This window comes from Ictidomys tridecemlineatus, chromosome 5 (genome assembly GCF_052094955.1).
Source record: "Ictidomys tridecemlineatus isolate mIctTri1 chromosome 5, mIctTri1.hap1, whole genome shotgun sequence".
Classification (NCBI taxonomy): domain Eukaryota; kingdom Metazoa; phylum Chordata; class Mammalia; order Rodentia; family Sciuridae; genus Ictidomys; species Ictidomys tridecemlineatus.
The window spans coordinates 5267325-5287430 of record NC_135481.1 but is presented as its reverse complement, the minus strand read 5'-3'; the positions used below and the strand labels follow the sequence as shown (position 1 = coordinate 5287430).

Sequence of the window (20106 nt, the reverse complement as noted above, 5' to 3'; positions counted from 1 at the left end):
GCTATCCAGGGCCAGTGTTGGTAGGGTTTTTTCCAGTGAAATCTGATTCCTACAAGTCTTATTGTAGCATTATACAGTATGGTAGTAACTTACCTTTCAAGCATCCTGCTTCAGATATTAACTTTGTTCAGAATAAAATCAGCTTGTATTTAACCATGAGCTTTTCAGTTGTTTAACAGGATATAATATGTTTAGTTTTGCTGTACAAGTGTAAAAGAAATAGGGATAGTCCTTCATAAACCAAAGGAAAATACCAAGCTTTATTAAGATGAAAGTCTTCCATATTTGTTGATAGTATTTATGAGAACACGATTTACCTTACATATTTCTTCATATTTCAGACGCAGACAGAAAAAGCTTATACACCCTCTTTCTGGAATCTGTACAGTCACGTCTTCGACGTGGAGAAGATTCCACTCCACAGGTCCTTACTGATCAACAGGCAACCAAAGAGAACCTAATTAAGATGCAGTCCATAGCTGAAAGGCATCTTGAACTGGATGACATTCATGACCCACTGCTGGCCATTAACTTTGCAAGGTGATACACACCTGCAAGATTTTCAGTGGTTGAAATGGCAACATCTATACAATATTTAGTAACTGTTTATTTCTGCCAGGTAGGGCTTTCCAGAATTAAAAACAAAAACCCTTGTAGCCTCTCCTTCCTAATGAACAGAATGCAAGAAAATATGCCTTTACCTATGTAAGATATATAATTGGTCCTTCTCATTGTGTGCAAAAGTTTACAAATTTGGCCTTGCTGGTGTCTCCATACCCTTAGGCCCCCAAAAGTGCTATGGCTTACCCAAATATGCTCCTGAAGTCTGGGCAGACATTGGGCACACACTGAGTCAGGGTCTTCCTGTGTATAAAATGTGTCTTGGGCTTAAGATGCTTTTAGGCACTTAGCTCAATGGAATAAGCCATTAATGTCCACATGGTGTCATACTGTCTGATGACCAGTATTTGCTGCATGCAACCCTAATGGAAGGACCAACCCCAGAACCTGACCTTAAAGGTGGCAACAACTCTGAAAGGATGTTTTGGGGAGAAAGGGTTTTCTTCCTGTAAGAATCGCTAATCTTAAGACAAAAGGTAAAAGTAGGACTCTGGGTTTTAAGAGAATTCTGTTGACAACAGCGCATGAAAATTGAAGCCTCACATTTTTATTTTCAAGGTTGTATTTGGAGCAGAGTGACTTTCACGAGAAGTTTGCTGGTGGTGACATATGTGTGGATAGATCATCAGAATCTGTAACTTGCCAGACTTTTGAATTAACATTGAGGTCTTGCCTCTATCCTCATATTGATAAGCAGTACCTAGCTTGTTGTGGAAATCTCATGCAAACCTTAAAAAAAGATTACAGGTAACCAGGAGTAAGTTGGTTTTGGAAATAGTTAGTAGTTTATTGTCCTTTTAAGAACAGTTGGGTTGTTTTGGTTTGGTTTTTCTGAGGGATGCTCAGTGCTAGGAATCCAGCCCAGGGCCTCATATAAAATTATTTAAAAATCTGTTTTCAAGTTAGTTTTCATTAGAATAGGAAATGGATATGTAGTAAGCACATATCCAGTTGGGATCAGTTAGCCATCAATATATTCTTATCTGTGTTGTGAAATTTAATTATTTACTTCTGAGAATCTGTCCCAAAGAACTTATACAAAAACGCTCATCACAAAATTGGCTATTAGGATGAAAAACATGAAACTACTTGGTAATAGATGACTAGTTCTTTTAAATATGGTAAAGGACTAGTGTAAACTGTAAAGGACGTGTATAAAGGACTAGTGTACACATGTAAAGAACATGTATAAACTTCATAAAGTTCATAAAAATTATGTCAATACAGAGTTTTAAATAACATAAACTGTCCTTATAGCTTAAAAGGCAGGATACATATGATAAAAATTAGATATTTTAAAAATCATTGGAGAAAAGACTGGAGTAAAATACATTAAAATGTATTAACAGCAGAAATTCACCATGGAGACATGGTGGCACACGCTGTTAATCCCAGTGACTTGGGTAGCTGAGGCAGGAGGATTGCAAGTTCAAGGCCAGTCTTAGCAATTTAGTGAGACCCTTTCTCAAAATTTAAAAATTAAAAAAAGGGGGAAAAAAAAAGAGCTAGGTATAGATGTAGCTCGGTGGTAAAGGACCCTTTGGTTCAATCCCAGTACCAAAATAAAGAAATTCACAATGGATGATAGCATTTGGATTGGTTTTGTTCATTTCATTTCATATTTGTGACTTTGCCTAATTTTCTATAATGTTATAGAAAAGTATTTGTTTCTAGTTATTATACTATTTTATTATTGAAAAAAGTCTTTAATATTTCTAATTTTAATAAATGTAGAATGTAAATCTATTTCATAAAGGTGGTGGTGTACCAAATCTGGAATTGATCTAGAATCCTGCCTTATAAACTTAAAAGATCTTTCTGTCCCTATCTTCTCTCCATTCAGATTGGTTGAGTACTTGCAGGCCATGAGAAACTTTTTCTTAATGGAGGGTGGAGATACCATGTATGACTTCTACACATCAATTTTTGATAAAATAAGAGAAAAGGAAACCTGGCAGAATGTTTCTTTTCTTAATGTCCAGCTCCAAGAAGCAGTAGGACAGCGTTATCCTGAAGACAGTTCACGGTAAAATATGTGAGGCACCTTTTATGTTAAGTAGTGTAAAGTAAATCATGGGCCATGAGTTTTTACATGTATTAGGCATTAGCCCCATGAGTTTTACTAGTTATTTTACATATAAGAATATCATAGTTGGGCACAGTGGCACACGCCTCTCAGGGATGGCTTAGAGCTCCTCTGATTCTTGGCCTTACTCCCTTCTACCACAAAGCTCTTCACCCTCACAAGTGACTTCTACACTCATGCTCAGGCCCCTTCTAAGTTTCCCGAACAGGTGGGCCAAGCTTCATCTCTCGAGGAATAGAGCCTTTTTTGTCTGCTCTATTCTCTAAACCTCAAATCTTATATACATACATGCACATCATATGCTTTCTCCTACCATAGTTCACATTTCAGGGATTTGGAAGTATTTCTGGCTTCCCCAAGTGCTATTTCCCTCTCTTCCATCTATGGCCTGGCAGTGATATGCTTGCTTGGTGAAGCGCTGTCTCCCCTGTACCATGAAAGTGACTGCTAGTCTGCATTGGGCTGGGAGTCCCTGGAGGAAGGAGATATGTGCTATCAAGACTGTTCTGAGAATCACATAAAATAAAGACATGGGCCAGAGTATTGCCTGGCGCCAGAACATTTCCAAATTCTGTGTTACTGGCTTCCTTTTTTGTGCGAATTCTATTTAGACCCTTCTCAGGAACACATGGATGAAGCAGTGTGCGGCACCTTGCTGCAGAAGCAGATTGCATTCTTTCACTCTGGCTCTGGAAACCTCTGCACTTGATGCATTGCCTAGCTCATTGAGGAGGCTGCCCTTCTGTTCTCTCCCCCACCCCTGAGCAAAGGAGTATATTTTCTTAGCCTATGCCTGACTTTTACCAGAATTAAGCTCCCAGCCTATTCTCCAACTTTGTCTTTTTTTCTAATTAATTTATTATCATTGTTAAGTATCTCTTTTATAAGTAGCCCTTTGTTTAAAATCTTTACTCCTCTTCCTTATATCTAAAACTAAATTCTGTTCTCGAATACATGCTAGAGAATTAATTTGTTAGCATAATTGAATTTTATGAAATGCAAATCTCTGTTAAACGTTACATAAATAAATGCTGAAATGCTAATTGTTTTTGAAAAGATCATTTTTTATATGAACATAATATTGTCACAAACTAAACATGAAATTTTTTGTTTAGACTATCTATATCTTTTGAAAATGTTGACACAGCTAAGAAGAAATTACCTGTTCATACTTTAGATGGTCTGACCCTGAGTTACAAGGTGAGTGTGGGTATTCCTTTTATAAACATTTTTTTCTATTAAAACTGAAAATGTAAACATAGGTTCCTTTCTTTTCTCATTCTGTTTTTGTTTTCATAGGTCCCATGGCCTGTAGACATTGTTATAAGTTTGGAATGTCAAAAAATTTATAATCAGGTGTTCCTTCTCCTATTGCAAATAAAATGGGCAAAATATAGTCTGGATGTTTTACTATTTGGTGGTAAGATTATTTATTTATTTGTTTGTTTATTTGTGATGCTGGGAATTGAACCCAGGGTGTTGTGCATGCAAGGCAAGCACTCTACCAATTGAGCTCTATCCCTAGCCCCAAGATTTGTTTATAACAGATAAACTGCAATTCAATTTTAGCCCTGAAGAAAAAGATTGGTATTTTTCGATGATTTTTTTAAATGTGTAAACAGACGCCAACCTAATGTGTATTTATAGCATCAGTTTAATGGATCTAAAATAGCTGAATGAAATATCAAGTTGGGTGCACTGGCATGTACCTGTAATTAAAGCAACTTGGGAGGCAGGAGAATTCAAAGTTCGAGACCAGCCTGGGTAACTTAGCAAGATACTCAGCAACCTAGGGAGATCCTATCTCAAATAAATAAAATGGACTGGGAATGTAGCTCAGTGGTTAAGTGTTCATGGGTTCAAACCTCAGTACTGAAGAAAAACAGAGAGGGAGGGAGGGAGGGAGGGTAAAAAAGAAAAGAAATATCAAGAAGTTGTACATAGGGTTTATCTGAAATTCAATAACAAAGTAGGAATTTAGCCCAAATAAATTTCTTTTTAGAGTATGCAAAAGTGCCAAATGACAAGTTAATGGGACTTTTACATGTTTCATGACAGTGGTAACAAATGATACAGGGAACTCTTGACATTTTGTCTTCTAAAGGCACTGAAGTTGGGTCCTGGTGTGTCCCTGTCATGGTGCTTCAGCAATGCCTATGCCTCATACCCCAGAATTCTCCCTATGTAAGAGTGTGGTGGGGTTTGAGCCAATGTGCTTTTCACCTATTGTGCTCTTTCAATCTTTTACAGAACTTGCAAATACTACTGAAAAATCACAACTTAAAGAAGGCCTACTGAGTGAGCAAGACGCAGTTGCTCAGTTTGGATCACAAAAGGCACCAGTAGGACAGCAGATCCATCGCATGTTCCTCTTAAGAGTGAAGCTCATGCACTTTGTGAACAGTTTACACAACTACATCATGACCAGGGTTAGTATCTGCCATCTGCCTCAGTTCTGTCACTTTATGTATTTATTTGTTCATAGAGCACAACCTATAAAATTTTGGCAATACAAATGAGTCCCCAAATACTTGTAACTTGTGAAAATGGGACATATACAAAATTTAATCACAGAATAAGGAGGAAATGATGTTTTTTAATTTACTAGCACTTGTGTCCAGAGACTACAACTCCTCTTGTTTCCGGCCCTTTAGCACAGGCACACTTGGAGCTCTTCTTTTTGAATTCCTTCAGAACATGCTACATTACACACTAACTTTCATCAGTGATGATTGCTGTCCCTGGAAAATTGATTAAACATTTAGTATCAGTCCAATTCCTCAGGGCAGGGAAAGTGCAGCCAGCTTAAATACTTTTTTCTCAGAAACAAGAAGTAACTCACTAAAAAGTAAATGAAACTACTTTTCTTACACATCTTAAAACTGGTTCCAGAGGAAGTTCTGAAAGAGAAGTTCCAATATTTGAACTGTAGCAGTTATTATTAGAGGCCAAAACTTCTTTGACATTTGAAGTTTGCTTTAAAAAAAAAAAAACCATCCCTTTGTGTATAACTATTCTGGTACATAAATGCTGAACCTTTCTTATTAAATGAAGGGACCCTTTGAAGCCTGTGCTTTGAGCATGAAAGACGAACTGGGTACTCTGTGCCTCCCCATCCTGTCACCAGGCTGGCGTTAAGTTAGGCCCTTAATTATTAAAAGGGTTAAATAGGAATTTAAGTTCTTACTTAGTTTTCAGTTACAAAAGCGATGCTTATATTTATTACAATTTTCCTGATAGTTTTTTTTTTTTTTAAATCAATACATCTGCTAGTTGATTTGATGAATTTGCTCCTTCGCAACAGGAAGCCTGTTAGTCTAAAGTTCAGTGCTGAGTGCAAGTGTCTGTGCTAAAGGCTGCTGTCAGGATCAGAACATCAACACATCCAGTCATCCTTTAAAGGAGAGTGTGATTATGAAGGAAGAATTTGTGAAAAGTAAAAGAGGTAGAAAGTTTTGTGTACAGCACACAGCCCTCAAAGATGAGATATGCTGATTAAGCTTTTTATTTTCTCTTCCAAGATTCTTCATAGCACAGGGCTGGAGTTTCAGCATCAAGTTGAGGAAGCCAAGGATTTAGATCAGTTGATTAAAATTCACTATAGATATTTGTCAACCATCCATGATCGATGTCTACTGAGAGAAAAGGTATGAGAGATGTTACCACCCATGTGGCCAGTGAGGCAGGAGGAAAGCTGGGCAAGTGGGAATTTCTGTCTGCTTTGCAATTTTGTGATTATTAAGCTACTGTTCTGCACAATCTTTTCCTAGGAAGGACAGGATCAAATGAGGTTACATTACCTACCCCTTATTTCTAAGAACAACATGAGAACTGTATTACCATAGTCAGCATTCCCTGTGCCTTACTCCTGGATTTATTTAGAAAATTAGGTTACAATTGTGGAGCAATTGTGTATTCGGCTTAATGTGAATATATGAAATTGAATAGTATCACAACCATTGATCTGAATGGCCATCCCAGGGTGGTAGCTTGCCTTCTTGGTTCCACTGTGCTGCCAGTACCTCCTTTATCGTGTGCAACAAATGATCCATTCCAAGTGGACCTGGCTTGAAGTCTGGTGCCCTCTTTATACATAGAAGGCAGTCACTGCATTGATAAGCTTTTTCTGTGATTTAATTAAATTAGGTGAAAGTGTTGTTATCAGTGTCCAAGCACAGTTACAGAGCCTGTGTTCTGTCCCTGATTTTGATCTCCAGGTCAGCTTTGTGAAAGAAGCCATCATGAAGGTGTTGAACCTGGCTCTCATGTTTGCAGAAGGTTGGCAGGCAGGCCTGGGGGCTTGGCAGTAAGTGTACACCTCGCCACTGTCTGTGTTCTGGCTGTTTCAGCTTCCCTTCTAACTGGCTTCATTTTTTTTTCATCTTGACAACACACCAATTACCACTATAATTAAGAAGAATTTAAAAACCAAATTTGAGAGATGGAAGTATAGTCAGTAGTAGAGCACTTATCTAGCATCTGAGAGTCTCTGGGTTTGATCCCTCATACTTCAAAAAAATTAAAAAAAAAAAAAGTCGAATTTGTTCACCTAAACTAGGCAGCATCAAGAATTGTGTTTCCTTTTTTTTTTTTTTTTTTTGGGTATCAGGGATTGAACTCAGGGGCACTTGGCCACTGAACCACATCCCCAGCCCTATTTTGTATTTTATTTAGAGACAGGGTCTCACTGAGTTACTTAGCACCTTGCTTTTGCTGAGGCTGGCTTTGAACTTACAGTTCTCCTATCTCAGCCTCCCAACGAATTTATGAGGGAGAAAACATTAAGAAAAGTTTGAGGTCTTTTCATTAGGACTGACAAATATTCTTAGATTATGTTTTGTGTTTTGTCAATTAATGTATATAGAAGTAGAGAGGACAGCATAACAAACCTGGGTGCCTATCACCCCTTCTCCCATTTACCTGTGATGACCAGTTCTGTATCTTGTCCTCCATCCACCCCACCCCCTCACTTGCTGAATCATTCTAAAGTGGATTCTGGACACCATGCTAGATTATAGTCCAAAGTTGTATTTTGTATGCTAATAGATGTGTATTTTACTTTTTAGAATGTTTGTCATTTACACGTGTCACTTTTTTTTTTTTTTTTTTTTTTTTTTTTAAGAGAGAGTGAGAGAGAGGGGGACAGAGAGAGAGAGAGAATTTTAACATTTATTTATTCTTAGTTCTTGGCGGACACAACATCTTTGTTGGTATGTGGTGCTGCTGAGGATCGAACCCGGGCCGCACGCATGCTAGGCGAGCGCGCTACCGCTTGAGCCACATCCCCAGCCCCCTACACGTGTCACTTAAGAAGGGAAAAATTCCCTACAGTCAAGGGAAATGCTGAAAAGTTGAGGATTCAGGAGCTCTTCTTCCTATTTGATAATGTCACCAATTAGGCATCCAAGGAGGTTCCTCCAAAGAGGAAAATGGGACCTCAGCTCAGCCCAGGCAGGTTCTTTCTCTGCTGAAAAGAATTTCAGAACATGTCAGAAGGAAGGCACACCAAAGATTTATTTAAGGAGAGCAAGGATGTATATACTCAAGGACAGTGTGTGGGTACCCCTGGCTTCTCAGTGAAGAGAAGACTATGATGCACCCAGGGTTGAGCTCTCTGATAATATATATATATATATATATATATATATATATATATATATATATATATATATATATATGGTTTTTCTCAGAAGAAATGTGCAAGTTCTTAGGCAAGCTTCTTTGTTTTTTGGGGAATTTTTTGGGTTGTGTTTTTGGTACTGGGGATTTAACCCAGGGTGCTTTACCACTGAGTCACATCCCTAGCTGTTTTTATTTTTTATTTTGAGACAGTGTCTTTCTAAGTTACCTAGAGTCTCACTGAGTTGCTGAAATAGATGTCTTTGCTTGCTTTGTTAATGCCCTCTCCAAGTGCAGAACTTCTTTCCTCATCATTGTGGGGCAGAGGAGAAAATCACTGCTGCATATGGTTTGTTAAACTTGAACTTTTTTTTTTTTTTTCAACAAATTCTAAGAAGAAAGCAAGGGGTCAGGGGGACTTAAGAAGCATATGAAAAATCATCACAGTTTATGGAAGTTAGTTGATCCTGATTTATACTTAAAGCAGGAAAGTGAAAAATTATAGATGGTGAAATTGCCTAAGTACCCACTGATTATGTGATATTTAATATTGTAGAATATTTCTAAGCAAATGTTATGGCTCTGTTTTAAAAGAAATCTTTAAAGAATACACTTATGAAATATTTATGAACAAAATGCTTTGATATCTCAGATTTGCATCTAAGTACCGGTGGGGCTGAGGATGTGTAAGCAGGGCTAGTCCCCTGAGTGCCTGCCAGAGGTGGATGAAGGCACATGGGAACTGATGGTGAGGTTCTCCCTTGTGGGGTAGTTCCGATTTTAAGTTTCTCTCTCTCTCTCTCTCTCTCTCTCTCTCTCTCTCTCTCTCTCTCTCTCTCTGTACCAGGGATTGAACTCAGGGGCACTTGACCACTGAGCCACATCCCCAGCCCTATTTTGTATTTTATTTAGAGACAGGGTCTCACTGAGTTGCTTATCACCTTGCTTTTTGCTGAGGCTGGCTTTAAACTCGTGATCCTTCACTCTCAGCCTCCTGAGCCACTAGGATTACAGGCGTGTGCACCATCATGCCCAGCTTAAGTCTCTTTTTAATAATTCCAGATATTAGTGTTTTATATCCTGAAAATAAAGAATTTGTTCTTTATTTCACAGAGAATATATGCTTGTAAAAAAAAGAAATACAGAATTATGTAAAGGAAAAGGGAATATCCCCAATCCATCCTAGCTCCAGAACTAAATATTACCTGGAAAAGGCATGGTTTCATGAGCTACTTTGAAAAATTATTTTGTTTTATAATCTTCAAAGTTAGAATTTTAAATAATTAATGTACTTTTGAAATTATGCCAAAGATATTTTGTAGCCTACCTATATGTTTTGTAAGCCTTTATGCATTTACATAAATTCAATTTTCTTTCCTAGAATGGAATCTATAGAGAAAATGGAGTCTGATTTTAAAAACTGTCACATGTTTCTTGTAACCATTTTAAACAAAGCTGTCTGCAGAGGATCTTTTCCCCATTGTGAGTATATCATGTTACAATATGACTACTTTTATATTTTCTTCAGCTAACTGTGTATCATTGTTTTGTTATTGATCTCATGAAGAATTTGCTTTTCTCACCATTTTCAAAACTGGAAGGTGCCATGCCTTGAATTTTGTTCTCAGAATAGCATTGGGGCATGTGAACATCAGATGCTTTCTAATACATCATTTATTATACCAGTAGGTTCCTAAAGCTGAAAGAAAGAAACTGGAAGAGTAATCATATGTAGACTTTGTAACTATTCATTTCCAAAAGATTGAATTTTTTTGTAAACAATTTAAAATTTCCAAGTCTTCATCTCCTCAGAAGGAAATGTGGACTTGACAATTCAGAACCCACAGTGTAAAATATAGAATGGTCTGAGGGGTGGTGGTGGTGGAGAGAAGAGAGAGTATTAATCTGTGGAAACAAAAAACTAAATAGTATCTCTTTGACTTTTTTTGTAAAGAATATTTGCTGAGTTAAACTCTTCCCAAATTTTGCATATTCAGATTGTAATACACTTATTTTTTTTTTTTAAGGAGAGAGGGAGAGAGAGAGAATTTTTAATATTTATTATTTTTAGTTCTCGGCGGACACAACATCTTTGTTGGTATGTGGTGCTGAAGATCGAACCCGGGCCGCACGCATGCCAGGCGAGCACGCTACCGCTTGAGCCACATCCCCAGCCCTGTAATACACTTATTAAGAATAGCTAAACATGCCGGACACGGTGGCACCTGTAATCTCAGCAGCTTGGAAGGCTGAGATGGGAGGATCTCGAGTTCAAAACCAGCCTCAGCAAGGGCAAGGAGCAAAGCAACTCAGTGAAACCCGTCTCTAAATAAAATACAAAATAGGGCTAGGGATGTGGCTCAGTGGTCGAGTGCCTCTGAGTTCAATCCCTGGTACACCCCCCCCCCAAAAAAAAAAGAATAGCTAAACATTTATAAAGCACCGTGTTTTGGTTATGTAAGAGAAAACAATGATGTAGTCGTCCACTCTGCTAGAAGGTGGCAGTGTGATTTGAGCAGGCTCCGGGTTTTATGTCATATCAGTCAAATGTACTTTTTCAATGAAATGCCTGGATTTTGTTTTCAAAATTAAAATGATTTGATATAGAAACAAATCTTACTGACCTTTCCCATTTATACTTAATAAATAAAGATAATAATTCTTATTATACATTAAAAAATAAGTGTTTATTTTAAAATAGAACGTGTTTAAATACTTTTCAATTTTGAGCTTATTACAGCCTTATTGAAACATTTAAAAGTATTTAAACTTTTTTTAACATTATTTTTCTTCTTCCCACAGTGGAATCTCTAGCACTGTCACTTATGGCTGGCATGGAACAAAGTTAGACATTCTCAGTATAACACAGATCTCAGACTTCACCTTCATACTGATATATTTACATCATATGCAGCTAAGAAGTGAAAATCTTTTTATTTTGATTCATTTTAAACACTGTTGTTCAGTCTAAACAAATGGATTGTAGATGTTTTCTCTGGATTATTGGAAAGTATATAGGGTGTATATATAAGAGTCTATAAATAATGCAAAGTATATATAGGCCACTTACTCTTATATTTCCTACTATAAGCTATAAATTTATGATATTGATACTTTTAAATGTAAATTATATCATCTTTTGAAAATATAATTATTGATATTAAAAATAAGTCAATGTTCTTAAAGTTCTTTTATTCTTTTCTGATGCTGCTATATATTGGTCACAGAAGTTTTTATATAGAGTTTTACATTCCATCTTCCCAAAAAGTTGTTTTGAATTGACAATCCTAAAAGAATTTATATTTTTATGTGACTGGGAGGTTCCAAAATGGAAAATATCAATAAAAATATGCAGCTAGCTTCACCTAGGGCCAGTTGTTGGTACATAATGTTGTTAAGTATTTCTCAGCAATTTTGGAAGCTAACCAGTGCTATCTTGAATAAAATTATGCTTGCCATTCAAATTTTCCACATTTCCTTTGTATATTTCTTGGCATGTGAAGACCATGCAAAAAACAGATGGCTAACGTAGGCAGAGAAGCTCAGGAAGGACAGAGTTGAACTGTTCATTAGTCAACTGGATCAAACTGACATTTATAGTCATTTATTAAAGTACTCATCCCATAACAGTAGAATACACAGAATATTCAACAAGATAGACTGTATATTTTGAGCGTAAACATACCTTAACAACTTTTTAAAAATAGAAATACAAAGTATAACCTCAGGCCACAGTGCAAATAGAATGAACAAGCAGGGATATAGGAGGCATGGTTATTCTCCCCCTCCCCCCCAATTACCATATGGCATAACCTTTTTTTTATTAGATCATTTAGTTATACATAATATTAGGAGTTTCGACATATGTTTGGAATATAATTTGCTCCAATTTAGTCCCAATTACTTTGCCTTTCTCTCTCTTCCTCTCTTTCCCTGTTCCCTTTTTACTACTTCACTGATCTTTCTTCTGTTTATTTATTGTTTTTTTATTAGTGCATTATGGATATTCATAAAAGTGAAATACTATGCTGTATTCATATATGTACATGGGAAGGTTTGGTCAGATGATTCCACCATTCCTCCCTTTTCCCATTTCTCCTCTCTCCCCCTCAATCCCCTTCTTGTACTCCACTGATACATCTTCTATTTTCATGGAATTCCTGCCAGCTTTTTCTTTTTGCTAGGTCGAAATAAGGGGAAAATAGAATAAAAGAGTCAGATTTTATAGTAACTAGAGGGCAGGATGAATCTCAGGTCCCTTAGGAGGAGCATTCGACTGGTTTGGATAATTTTGTGGCTGGCAGGAAGGTGACAACTGTTAGACTCGGGACTAGGTAGAATGCCAGGTGGATAGTCTGATGGGGGTGAGAGAAGGGTAGCTCACAGGCCTTTTTACTTCCTTGAGAGTCTCAAAGATATCAAGGCAGCACATGGAATTTTAATCCTTAATGATGTAAGTATGAAGTAGGGTCTGAATTCATTCTTTTGCATGTATATATTTAGTTATTCCATCACGGTATGTTAAAAAGACTATTCTTTTACCCATTGTATATTTTGAGGGGGGTAGGTGTAGCAGGGATTGGACCCAGGGGTGCTTTACTCCTGAGCTACATCCCCATTTCCCACCCTTTTTAAAAAAATTTTTGAGATAGGGCCTCACTAAATTGCAGAGGCTGGCCTTGAAACTTGTGGTTCTCCTGCTCTCACTTCCCAAACAGCTGGTGTTACAGGTGTGTACCACCATGCCTGGCCCCCCATGAATTTTTTTAAATGAATAAATTATGGATGGTGTAGGTTTGTTTCTGCACTCTTAGCCCTATTCTATTCATTTTATATCTGTCCTCATGCCACTACCACACTGTCATGATTACTGTAATGTTGTCGTTTGTTTGCAAATCAGATTGTGTGAGTCCTTTAATTGTCTTCTTTTTCAAGATTGTTTTGGCTATTCTGGACCTCTTGCATTTCCTTACGAATTTTAGGATCAGCTTGTGTAGCTGCCAAAAAGGCCTTTGGAATCTAGATAAGGACTGCATTGTCTGTTGACCAATTTAGAAGAAACTACTACCATCTTTACATATTAAATCTAATCCAGAAGCATGAAATGTCTTTATTCTTTATTTAGGCCTTTGATTTTTTTCAATCATGTCTTATTTTCAGTGTACAACTCTTATTTTTTTCTTTTATTTATTCCTAAGCATTTTATTATAATTTGATTCTATTACAAATGGACTTTTTTTCTTTATTTTATTTTCAAATTGGTAATTACTAATATGTAAAAACATAACTGATTTTTCTGTGTTGATCTTTTATCCTACATCTTTGCTGACCATGTTTATTAACACTGGTAGGCACGTGCATGCATGTATATGTGCATGTATGTTCCTTATGATTTTCTGTAATCATGTCATCTGCAAATAGAAATAATTTTACTTCTTCCAATCCAAATGGCTTATTTTATTTTCTTTCCTAATTGTCCTCACCAGAAATGGCAGAACAGTGATAAATAAATCTAAGAGAGAATGCCCTTGTCTTGTTCTTGACTTAAGGGGAAAGCTTTCGATCTTCCAACATAACATAGGGGGTTTTTGTTTGTTTTTGGGGGTTTTTTAAAAATATTTTTTTAGTTTTTGATGAATAGATATTTTATTTATTTATAAATGTGATGCTGAGAATCGAACCCAGTGCCTCATCCATAATAGGCAAGCACTCTACCACTGAGCTACAATCCCAGTCCCAATTTAGCTGTGTTTTATTATAGATGCCTTTATTGATTTAAGGAAGTTCCCTCAAATCAACATTGAGTATTTTTATCTGTTGGATTTTGTGAGATGCTTTTTTCTGCATCTGCTAAGATGATTATATGAGTTTTTCCCCCTTTGTCCTATTAATAGAGTTTATATTTTAATTGATTCTTGTATATTGAACAAACCTTGTAATCCTGTGATAAATCCATCTAAGTCATGGTGTATAATCTATTGTATATGCTGTTGCAATCAGTTTGCTAATTTTTTTGAGGCATTTTACACATATATTCATCAGAGGTATTACTCTATAGTTTCCTTGTCATATCATCTTTGGCTGGCAGTATCTTTGGTTGGTAATATTGGCCTCCTTCAATGAATTGGGTAGTCTACTGCTTCTGCTTTTTGGTAAAACTTGTGAAGGATCATTGCTAATTCTTCTTTAAATATTTGGTAGAATTTTTTTCTTTTTCTTTTTAACTGGGGATTGAATTCAGGGGTATTTTACCACTGATCTACATCCCAGTTCTTATTATCTTTGAATCTCACTAAATTTATGACACTGGTCTCAAACTTGCAAACCTCCTATCTCAACCTCCCAAGTCACTGGGGTTCCAGGTATACCCACTATACCAAGCTAAAGATTTGGTAGAATTTACTGGTAAAGAAATCTATTCTTGAGATTTTCTTTGTGGGAAATTTATTGCCTCCAGGTTAAACTCGGGGAAAAGAGTCCCAGGGTGGTCCTCCATATGAGAGCACGCAGAGACAACTCCCAGGGTTCCATAGAACTACTCTGCCCTTGAAGTCCCCAGGTACTGTGAGGGGAGAGGTCGCCTCAAAGATTCCCAAGATACTCTTGAGGCCTTTTTCCTTTTTCTTCTTTCCCTGAAGATCAGCATTCCTGCTAATGTGCACCCTTACACAAATTTTTTTTTATTCTTTCCTGGCCTAGCTGAGACTTCCAAATCTTTTTGTTCTGCTTCCTGTTACTTCTGAGTTTCACTGTAAATCTAACTAAGAATGGCCACTAATACCTGTGATACAACCTGTGTAACTTGTTTTGAAATGTCTATCGCCAAATAAACTATTCTGTCATTCTTAATTTGCCTTCTATAAAACCTTAGCGCATGAACCCAGTGCAACCAACTGCTTTGCCTTGGTATAATAAGAATGGCCTTTAGTCCAGTTTATAATAGAATTCTCATTTCCATCTGAGACTAGTTCCCTATCTTGCCTTTTGAACCCCCACCAGATTTGCCCCAACTGCTCTCCTAACAGCATTCTAGATTTTTTATAGCTTCCTCCAAACTCTTTCAACCTCCACCCATAATCCAGTTTCAAAGATAATTTACATAATCTGAGTTATTCCTTATTAGCAGCAGCCCTCCCACTCGCAGTACCAAAGTTTATATTAGTCAGTTTTTCACTATTCTAACAAAATTGTGAGACAGACTAACTTTATAAGCAAAAGAGTTTTATTTAGCTCAAAATGGTTTGGTTTGGGGTTTTTTTTGGGGGGGAGAGATGGTACCGGTTGAACTCAGGGGCACTCAGCCACTGAGCCACATCCCCAGCCCTATTTTGTATTTATTTAGAGATAGGGTCTCACTGAATTGCTTAGTGCCTTGCTGTTGCTGAGGCTGGTTTTGAACTCATGATCCCCTGCCTCTGCCTCCTGAAACTGCTGGGATTACAGGCATGTGCCACCACTGTCTGGCTAGCTCAATATGTTAATGGATGAGGGGCTGGGGCTGAGGCTCAGTGCTTGTGCACTTGCCTGGCATGTGTGAGGCACTGGGTTCAATTCTCAGCACCATGTATAAATAAATAAAATAAAGGTCTCTCAACAACTAATATATATATATATATATATAATGTTTATGCATGAAATTCCCAAATGCTGCAGCTACAAGTGTTTGGCCTCTAGTGGATGACAAAAGTATATGCAAGAGGGAGAGATGATACCCCAAAGCAGAAAGGCAAAGATAAAGGGGTTAGACTCACTCTTACACAGAGCTCAGGGAGCCCACAGATTTAATAACTTAATCCCTTCCATGGTCAACTCCCCCAGTGACCTGAGCTGAGGGCCTCTTGCTAGGCCCTACTTCTTAGCACTGCCACACTAGGGACCAAGCTCCCAACACATAAATCCTTAGGAAACACACTCAAACCATATCCAAACTGTAACAGACCGATTTGCTGTTTAGAAATGTGATTAAATTCCATGAATTTATAACTGTTATTGGTTTCAAATTTCATTCTGTTGTGACCAGAATGAACATATTTTGTTTGATTTAAATATTTTTAGATATATTTAAATGAAATAGCATATGGTCTATCTTAGAAGATAACTCTATTGCAGGTGAGAAGAAGATGTATTTTATTGTTAAATGAAATGTAGAGTTTCTGTTATATCTGGTTCACCTAAAATTGTTCAACTCTGTGTAGTTCTATTCATTTTTGAAATTGTGGTCTGTAAATCTCTCAACTATTACAGCTGAATTATCTTTCTCTCTTATGCTGTCAGCTTTGTTTCACATATTTCTGTGTTAATTACATACATGTTTATAATTGTTACCTCTTGCAGATAGATTGGTGATTTTATTATCACAACATATCTTTTTTTGTTTCTAGTAACAGTTTTCTTCTTCAAGACTATTTTGTATAGTAGTATAGCTACTTCTGCTTTCTTACTACATGGTATATTTCTTTCCCCTGTCTTTTTAGTTTAAACCTATTTATGTCTTTGGGGGTTTTTGTTTGTTTGTTTTTGCAGTGCTGGGGATTAAACTGAGGATCTCATGCATAATAGTAAAGTGCCCCTACTTGTGTTTTTGAATCTAATGTGTGTCTCTTAAACTGAATATGGTGACACATGCCTGTAATCCCAACTATTCAGGAAGCTGAGATAGGAGGTTTATAAGTTCAAGTATAGCCAGTTTAGCAAAACCCAGTGGGCTGGGGATGTAGCTTTGTGGTAGAGTGCTTGCATAGCATTGGTGAGCCTCTGGATTCAATTGCCAGTAGTGCAAAAAATGAATAAACATGTCTCTTGGGAGAGCAGATAATTGAGTATTTTTCAAATCTGATGTATGAGTCTATGTCTTTCATTTGGAGAGTTAATTCATTTATACTTAACATAATTATAATTAATATTGTATAATTATATATAAAGTAAGATTTATGCCTGCCCTTTTGCTATTTGTTTTCTAAATGTCTCTAGTCTTTTTGGTTATTCTATTCCTTTATTGCTGCCTTTCTTTGTTTTAAATATATGTTAATATATGTTTTATAGTACATCATTGTATTTCCCTTGTCATTTCTTTATCTGTATATTTCGAGGTTTTTTTCTTTTTCTTTTTTTTTTTTTAGTGTTTGCCCAGGGGATTAAAATTAGCATGTTGCCTTATAAAAATCTAATTGAGGGGCTGGGGCTAAAAATCTAATTGTGTGGCTCAGCGGTAGAGCGTTTGCTCGCCTAGCACATGCAAGGCACTGGTTTCAATCCTCAGGACCACATAAAAATAAAATAAAGGTATTGTGTCCAATACAACTAAAAAAACCAAAATATAGGGCTGGGCCTGTGGCTCAAGCGGTAGCGCGCTCGCCTGGCATGCGTGCGGCCCGGGTTCGATCCTCCAGCACCACATACAAACAAAGATGTTGTGTCCAACAATAACTAATAAATAAATATTAAAAAAAAAAAAAACCAAAATATTAAAAAAAGGTATTGTGTCCAACTACAACTAAAAATATACATGTAAAAAACTAATTGAGATTAATAACCTAATGTTTACAGTATATGAAATTTTCAGTGTTGTACATTCTATAGATTTGGACAAATACACGATATCATGTAGCCATCATTACAGTATATACATATATTCACATGTCCCTAAAATATTTTCTGTGGCTTACTTATTTATCCCTTCCCACTCCAACCTCCGGCAACCTACAGTCTTGCTATTTTTAAACTTTTGTCTTTTCCAGGATGTCATTTAATTGGAATCATACTGTATTAGTCAGTTTTCTGTTTCTGTAACAAAACACCTGAAATAATCAGTTTAAAAGGAGAAAGACTTATTCTGGCTCATGGTTCAGAGGTTTTATTCCATGGTTGCTTGGCCATAATGCTTTGGGCCTGTGGTGAGGCAGAACATCATAGCAGGGAGATATGGGGAGCATAGCTACCCATGTCATGACAGGAAGCAAAGAGAAGGAGGAAAGTGCCAGGGTCCCAATGTTCCCTTCAAGAACGTGCCCCCAATAGCCTACTTCTTCCACTAGAAGTATAGGCTAGTGACCAAGCCTTTTAACACAAAGGCCTGTAAGGGACTTTCAAAGTCATGGCACATACAATTATGTAGTGCTTTCAGATTGGTTTCTTTCACTTAGTAATATACATTTAAGGTTTTTTCATGTCTTGCTAGCTCACATGTATTTTTAATGCTGAATAATGCTCCATTATCAGAATGTACCATAGTTTATTTGTTCACTTACTAAAGGACATCTAGGTTGCTTCTAAGATTTGGCAATTGTGAATCCTCCACACTTTTCTGCCACGTCTCTCCAATTTATCTATGGACTGAGACCTCTGAGACCGTGAGCCAAAATAAACTTTTCTTCCTCTAATTGTTCTTGTCAGGTCTTTTGGCCACAGTGACAAAAAACTGACTAAAACTGGTGGGATCATATCAGTGTACATAAATACATGTAATTGATGAAAAAGATAAGAGAGTATGTACCATAAAAATATTTTAAGAAACAAAAAGTTGTGCCTTAGTGTTTTCCAAGTTTGATGAAAAACTTAAATTCACAGATCCAAAAAGCTCAATGAACTTCAAATCTGATAAGGACAAGACCATTAGAGTTGAATTGATAAAAATGAAAGTTAGAGTGTACAATAAAATGAAATGTATTCTGCTGTCATATAACTAATTAGAACAAATTCAAAATTTTTAAAATAATGGGAGTATAGGGAAAAAAATGCTAAAAAGAGCCAGAAAAAAAAAGTGATACATAGAGGAAAGAATGATATTAACACATCCTCAGAAGCAAAGCATCCCCGAAGAAATTGGAATATCTTTAAAGTATTCAAAAATATTATAGATTCTATTAATGTCAGAGTAGTATGTATTGAATTAAATTTTATGTCAATAATGATAACCTCTGAACCAAATATTTAAAACATTAGAGAATCAATAAAATTAGGCATAAAATGAAGGGTCTTACCCCTTGGAAAAACATAACCACAATGGGTAAGAATCACATCCATATGATTCTTCCTTTAAGCCAATTTTCAGTATACAAAGCACTGATGTCATTGGCCTAAGGATTTAGAAGATGAACTTCAGAACTGCAATTAAGAGAAGCCCCCAGATCTGCATATAAACTCCCTTAGATCCTTAACTGACCTCAAAGGACCAAAAGGTAAAGCTGACAACCAAATGAGCTGAACTGGGATTTTGAGAGATGTCCCCAAGAGAAAGCTTTAAGTTCAAAACCCATTTTGTTAGTCTCAAAAGGCATGGTGGGGAGATGAAGCAAGACACTGTAATGATAAATGCATAAATCAAAAGAGTACATTTTGAGTCCATGATAACTGGAAACCATATATTGCTAGTGGGAATACAAAATGGTACACACTTTTTGTGTGTGCATGTGTGATACTGAGGATTAAACCTGGGAGCACTCTACCACTGAGCTACATCCCCTGCCCTTTTTATTTTTTTGTTTTGAGACAGGGTCCTGCCAAGTTGCTTAGGGCCTTGCTAAATTGCTGAAACTAACCTTGAACTTATCATCCTCTGGCCTCAGCTTCCCCACTTGCTGGAATTATACGTGTGCCACTGTCCCTGGCTATATGACAATTCCTTATAAAATATATCTACCTCCAATAAGCAGCATTTCCACTCAGATATTCATCACAGAGAAACAGAAAAATGCACATAAAGATTTATATATGATATTTATTATGGCAAAAAACTGGAAGCCCATCTAATGGCCATGAAGTAGTAGATGAATAAGCATATT

The 20106-nt window shown here is 36.7% G+C and overlaps 1 protein-coding gene across 4 annotated transcripts in view; it reads left to right on the top strand.

Annotated features, from left to right (window-relative positions):
• Tubgcp5 (tubulin gamma complex component 5) overlaps positions 1-11790 on the top strand; it is a 37153-nt gene extending 25363 nt beyond the window's left edge. Inside the window, exons 14-24 of one of the 4 annotated variants that reach the window (XR_013438664.1) lie at positions 342-540; positions 1180-1368; positions 2465-2647; positions 3823-3907; positions 4007-4127; positions 4958-5136; positions 6229-6354; positions 6925-7013; positions 8979-9074; positions 9708-9808; positions 10354-10940. Coding sequence is in view for 3 of the 4 variants with exons in the window: in XM_078049120.1 (XP_077905246.1) it covers positions 342-540; positions 1180-1368; positions 2465-2647; positions 3823-3907; positions 4007-4127; positions 4958-5136; positions 6229-6354; positions 6925-7013; positions 9708-9808; positions 11129-11175 (1319 nt within the window). In the remaining variant the exon portion in view is untranslated. Of the gene's footprint in view, positions 1-341; positions 541-1179; positions 1369-2464; positions 2648-3822; positions 3908-4006; positions 4128-4957; positions 5137-6228; positions 6355-6924; positions 7014-8978; positions 9075-9707; positions 9809-10353; positions 10941-11128 lie in introns of those variants that run through there. The other 3 variants (XM_078049120.1, XM_078049121.1, XM_078049122.1) reach the window with 3 other exon arrangements.
• The last annotated feature ends 8316 nt before the right edge of the window (positions 11791-20106 follow it).